At 51.0% G+C, this 6,053-nt stretch overlaps 1 protein-coding gene across 2 annotated transcripts; it reads right to left on the bottom strand.

The window, feature by feature from the left end:
- Positions 1-1,294: 1,294 nt before the first annotated feature.
- POU4F2 (POU class 4 homeobox 2) lies at positions 1,295-2,801 on the bottom strand. 2 transcript variants are annotated; one of them, XM_073340062.1, is made up of 3 exons: positions 2,708-2,795; positions 2,563-2,611; positions 1,295-2,234 (listed from the first exon to the last, which is right to left on the bottom strand). In XM_073340062.1, the coding sequence occupies exons 1-3, from the start codon at positions 2,793-2,795 to the stop codon at positions 1,295-1,297; spliced, it is 1,077 nt and encodes a 358-aa protein (XP_073196163.1). The 2 variants fall into 2 exon arrangements, with proteins under 2 accessions (XP_073196163.1, XP_073196162.1); XM_073340061.1 differs by having other exon boundaries at positions 1,295-2,236; positions 2,571-2,801.
- Between the last annotated feature and the right edge of the window lie 3,252 nt (positions 2,802-6,053).

Here is a 6,053-nt window from a genome sequence, read left to right as displayed (position 1 = left end):
CTTTCATTTTTCCTCAAAAGAATTGTACCAATAATGTGAATTTACAAGAGTGCACTGTCTCTCTCTCTCTCTCTCTCTCTCTCTAAATTAAATTTGGCTTTTGTACAAACAAACCTCCAAAAAAGATTCTCCTCAATGTAAAAGTATTGCAATTAAAGTAAATAAAAAGCGATCAGGTCTGAACACAGTTGTGATATAGCTTAGAAATCTAGAAGGACAAATATTGTGATGAAAACAAACCCTGAAACAACGAAACGCCACACTGTCACCTATTCAGCCACTTCTTTTCTCACTTTAGAAGTGTGGGGGGGGGGGAGGGGACAACATGGGAATCCCCATTAAATATGTAACGCAGTAAACAAATACCTCGGACAGTGAATCAATCTACACAAATAATGTAGGACATCTATTATAGAGTGCCAACGCCTTACAAATAAGAATACTGGCCAGAGAAATATTTTAGTTTCAGGTGACAATTTACAGATGGCCAAAAGGGATATTTTTATAAGAAGGAAAAAGCTACAGATAATCAATTCTATCAACACAAAGTATTTGATTTTCACGATCCATACCTTTTTTTTTTTACTTTTATCAAGACTTAGATTAAAGAGGTGTAATTAATTAGAATGAGCACAGAATGAAGTTGCTGGACAGATAAAATTAATAATTTACAAGGGGTTGTTTTGCAGTAATCTAATAATAGCTTTTAAAGATCAGTGAACATAGCAGGATCAATTCTTTTCCTAAGCATAATAACTTCAGCGAAGGAAAGAATAATAATCACAGTAAAAATATATATATATATATATATTTATAATACGCAGTGTAAATGCAGAAAAAACTGCCATTTTTTTTAAATCAAAATACTTTTGAGATGTCTCTCTCGCGGTATAGCCTCAACTCTAGATTAAAGTTTCAGTTTCCAGTCAATCTATTTTCTGAAAAATAGTTGCAAAGTGTACTTTTAAATTTTGAACACGGGCGATGTCTTTAATAATAAAAACAAATCTTACTTGATACGTCTTCGGTCCTTTAAAAAAGAATTTCTTATCTGCCTTCAAAAAGCCAGTCTCTGTTTGATACTGTCATTCTGAACAAGCAGCCATTCTGTCCAAGGGGAACTTTCCTAAACTTGACAATTTACTTCTTGGTTGGCAGACCGACAGTTTCTCTTTCTCTGTCGGTCTTTCTGTCTGTCTCTCTGTGTTTGTCCCTCTATCTCACTATAGAGAAATATTAAAGTGTGTCTTGTTGCCGATTTTTTATTTTTTTTTAGAAAAAGCTCCCATAGACTTTAAATCCCAGCGGAATATTTCATTCGTTTCTGTTTCTGTCTCTGATTACAGAACCAGACCCGGACCACGTTCTTCTTGAGGTCCAGTTTCTCTGCGATGGCTGCTATTTTTTCAGAGGAAGGACGTGGCTGGATGGCAAAATAGGCTTCCAAGGACCTCTTCTCAGGTGCAGCAATAGAGGTACGCTTCCTCTTCTTCTCTGTTCCATTGAAGAGCTCTGGTTTGGTGAGCTTCTCCCGGTGAGATTTCTCTGCTTCTTCTAGCCAGGCTTGCAAGATGGGTTTGAGGGCGATCATGTTATTGTGGGACAAGGTAAGGGACTCAAACCTGCAGATGGTGCTTTGGCTCAGTGAGCCTACCCCTGGGATCTTCAAGTTGGCCAGGGCAGAGCCCACATCTGCCTGGGTCACTCCGAGCTTGATCCTCCTCTGCTTGAACCTCTCCGCAAAAGCTTCTAAATCCCGGGGATCTGCGTCCACGTCGCTCATGCATCCCATGTGAGAAGGCAGCCCGTGGGCATGGGCCATGCTTAGAGCCGCCTGGTGCATAGGGTTCATACTGGCCATGTGAGGAGCATGGGCTGGCGTGGAGACCACCGAGCCGTCTGGTCCGGTCATGGCCCCCAGCGCCAGCCCCGGGGTGATGTGATCTAAAAGCTCCCCTTCCAAAGCCTGGTGAGGCTGGTGGTGGTGGTGGTGATGGTGGTGGTGGTGGTGGTGAGTGCCGGACAGGGCTGACGGGTGGGAAATGGGAACCGACGAGGAGGAGGCAGCAGAGGTGCAAGGGATGGTGTTCATGGTGTGGTAAGTAGCGTCCGGCTTGAAGGGGCTGTGATGAGGCGGGTGATGATGGTGGCTCTTGGTCTGGGAAACTATATCCACCGCCGCCAGGGCTTCGGCGCGGGCCAGCAAACTCTCATCCAGGCCGCCGAATATATTGCTCTGCAATAGCAAATAGAAGGCACACATTACTGTCAACAGGGGATCGCCCTCCCTCCGCATCCGCACGCCTCTGGGCCATTAACACAACCCCAGCCTGGCAAAAGAGAGAGCCTGAACGAGGAGAGGGGGAGAGAGACACACACAACACGAGGCACATGCAACACCCTAGGTCATAAAAATTAATAGGAAAGGCAAGCGCCGCTGCATGCATAAGGCGGAAGAGAGCCGGGGGGTGCTGGGTGTTTTGCTGGGCAGGCATGAAAGAAACACCGTTCAGATCAAGGGGGCTGTGGGCATTTGCCTCAAAGCGGGCGCTGCTGCAGGACGTGCCTACCGGAGGGGTTGGGAGGCAGGCTCGCCTCATCGCCTCCGAGCTGGTGCTGGTGCTGGTGCTGCTCCTGCCTGCCCCGCTGCTGGTGCTGCTGGGGGAGCTGGCCGAGGGGGCGGCGGCGGCGGAGGTGCAGGGGGAGGCGGTGTGCAGCGCCGAGTACTTGGGCTCGTGCAGGCTGCCGCTGCCGTGGGGCATGCTGAAGGGCTGCTTGCTGTTCAGAGACATCATCATCATCCTCGCCGGCGGTGGGGGGCCCGCCCAGCCCACAGCGGAGACGAGGGAGGAGGTGGGAAGTTGAGGCTGCCGCCGCAGCCGCCTTGAGAAGGAAGGTGGCGCGGGGACGCGAGGGGCTTTTCTCGCTCTCCTCCTTCAGCCCCCGGTGCAGCCTCCGCCGCCTCCTCTCCGGCGGCAGCCGGTCGGCAAACTGCCCCTCCAGCCGCCTGGCCGCTCCGCTCTGCCTCTGCCTAACTCACCGCTCCGCTTCCCGCCTGGGCGCCTCTCTGCCTCTCTGCCTCTCGCCCCCCGCCCAGCCCTCCGAGCGCCTCTCCACGGCTCCCTGCTCCGCTCCCCAGGAGTCCCCCTCGCCTGCCCACCCACCCACCCGGCGGCGAACTCCCTGCTGCAGCCCGCTGGCTCAGCCCCTTCTCCGGGCCGCCGAGCCACGAACCAGCCCCAAGCGGAGCGTGTCCCGCTCTCCTCCCTAGTCTGCGCCTGGCCCTCGCCCGGCTCCGAGCCCCCTTCCCCGCGCCGCCGGAGGAGGCGGGAGTCCGGCGCCCTATTGTTCTGGTGCTGCCTCTGCTCCGGCTGCCGCGCACCTTGGCCCGGCAGGTGCCTTGTGCAGAAGAGACATCACTGGAACTGGGCTGTGAGGCTTTCTCTCTCCCTCTGTTTCTCGCCGCTCTTCGCCCATTGGATGGAGGCGAGACCGGGGCGATGTGGACGCATGCGTCCTGCGAGAATGTGCGGGCAAATATTTAAGAGGGGTGGGGGTGGAAATCCGGGGAGAGGGGTGTGAGCGAAAAGGCATGGGGGCGGGGGGAGGCTAGGGATGGCGAGAGAGCGCGCCTATGGGCGGATATATGGAGTGTGCGTTTGTGGGATGTGTATATGGCGCGCCAGAGAGTATCTGGGTGTGAGGTGGGGGGTAGGGGGGCTGTATCTGAGCGTGTGTAAGTACAGAGTGTGTGTGTGTGGGGGGGTGGTGTATGGAGTGTCTGCACAGACAGTGTGTGTTTGTATGGAGTGTCTGAATGGGATGTATGTACGGCGTGTATATATCTGTACATGGGGAGTGTGGGTGTGGGGGGGAGCTGGAGGGGGGGCTGTGTGGAGGGTACCTCGTGTGGGGGAAGAGCTGTGTGTGGGGTACCTGATGTGGGGAGCTCTTTGGGGGGTACCTGATGTGGGGGAGGGTCTGTGTGTGGGATACCTGATGTGGGGGGGGGAGCTGTGTTGAAGGACCTGATGTGTGGGGGGGTAGCTGATGTGGGGGGGAGCTGTGTGGTGGGTACCTGATGTGGGGGAGGGTCTGTGTGTGCGGTACCTGATGTGGGGGAGGGTCTTTGTGTGGGGTACCTGATGTGGGGGGGAGCTGTGGTGAGGCTACCTGATGTGGGGGAGGGTCTGTGTGTGGGGTACCTGAAGTGGGGGGATACTTGTTGTGAGTGGGGAAGGTGTATAGGAAGTGTTCCCGTCTCTGGTCTGGATCCATTTGAAAACCTTTCCCTTCCAAGTCTTCTTCTTCATTAGCCACAGTAAAGGAGGGAGCGGGGTGCCCAGGGAGCCTGCGCTGCGCAGATGCAGTAGGACACCCCCACCCTCACCCAGACAGGCTGGCACAAGCTCCACTTATCTTCATTTCCACCGCCGCTTGTTCCTATTTTTATCCTGTCACGCAGGCACTTTGGCAGCACTTTGTGCCCAGCCGCTTCTCTCTGAAGCGGACGCACTTTTATTCCCTGCAAACAAGGCGCTGCCTCCTCCCCCGCCCCGCTCCTCAGACCTTTGTCTCTAGCACTTCCACAGCCTCTTTAGCTTTAGCCGAGCGCGAGGGGCGCCTGAGAGGATGCAGGAGCCGGTGCCTGGGGGACCTGGGGTTGAAGGGAGAGGTGCTGGAGCTGGTTCTGGAGAATCAGGGAGCTGGTGCATGGGGGTCTGGTGTTGGAGGAAGCCGAGGCAGGAGGGAGCTGGTGCCTGAGCCTGGGGGAGCATTCAAGAGCTGGGGATGGTTGTGTTGGAGGTAGCAGGTGCTGGAGCTGGTTTTGGAGGGAGCGGGTACAGGAGCTGAAGCGGGTAGAGCATGTGGCGAGCAGGAGTTCCCACCCTGCTTTCCCATATGTTGTTGCAGCCCGTTATCATGAGGCTCCATAAGGGCCCCATGCTGCTCCCTCTGAAGACACCAGGACTTTTAGCACTGACATCACATTAGAGCAGGATCTGGCCCTACATTTCCAAAACAAGCAGTGAGGAGCATGGGCATCTCATCCCTCCGTCTGCACCTTCCCCCTGCTGCCCGATTCCTCCAGATACCACCAGGAGACATTGAGTACTCCCCGTTATATCAAACTGGGATTTGTGATTAAAAACCACACATCCACTCATCTGTACTGCCAACTTCATGCTTACCTCCCTTTTAAAATAAATAAAAAGTCCCTTTATTTAATGTGGACGGGTTTATTTCAATGAATTTTTGTTTGCATCAGGAGATTCAAATAAGTGCTTAGGTGTTTAATTTCTCACCTAAACAGTAGACTTGGTAATTTTAAAGGAAATAAAAAAAATTACACCGTATCAGCTCTCACTGTCGCCAGCTCAGAGAAATGAAATAAATCAAAGTTAAAAGCTTGAGTATCATTTAATTATGGTGCGAATAGCGCTTGGAAAGAAGTAGAACAACATCTCTAAACAAATTATAGCCGGGCCAGGAAGGAATTATTAGATTGAAATTTCATTTAGGCTCGGGAGACACAGCGCTTCAATATGTAATCTGTTATGCCTCATCTGATTTGTATGCTTAATTCAGCTTGACGAATTTATTAGTTTTCATAATAGTAAAAAAATTGAGCAGCACTATGGGCTAATGCATTGTGTGTACTATAAATTGTATGTCACCGTTGAAAGGCTGAAGTCTATAGAAATCTTTTATTAATGACAACATAGGAAGGAGAATTTTCTTGCAAGCCTTTATGGAGTTCATGCCAAACCTCTGTGCTTAGTGTCTCAGCAGGCTATTAACATATCGTCATACTAATTAGGCTACTTCATGAGTGATATAATTTCAAACTTTAAATTATGTTCTAATTAACAAGGGTTGTCCAATTTGCTTAATCTTCAAAAGGCTTTCGGTTTGTCTAATTAGCCGAAACTATTGAGCATCTCAAATGCCTAATAAAATCCATAGATAATATTTTTGTACTTTCATTGTATAGTGTGTAAAGTTTACAAGAAAGAACTGAACGTCAGTGACGGGAAATAGTTGGCAAAAAC

Source organism: Lepidochelys kempii, chromosome 4 (genome assembly GCF_965140265.1).
Source record: "Lepidochelys kempii isolate rLepKem1 chromosome 4, rLepKem1.hap2, whole genome shotgun sequence".
NCBI classification, from domain to species: domain Eukaryota; kingdom Metazoa; phylum Chordata; order Testudines; family Cheloniidae; genus Lepidochelys; species Lepidochelys kempii.
Note: the sequence above shows the minus strand (reverse complement) of the source record. Positions and strands in the feature narration are given on the sequence as shown.

Excerpts from the sequence above, each read along its gene's own strand:
- POU4F2 (XM_073340061.1), bottom strand. The coding sequence starts at position 2,801 with ATGATGATGATGTCTCTGAACAGCAAGCAGCCCTTCAGCATGCCCCAC. Across the intron at positions 2,237-2,570 it reads CCTGCCTCCCAACCCCTCCG|AGCAATATATTCGGCGGCCT; the intron begins GTAGGCACGTCC and ends TTGCTATTGCAG.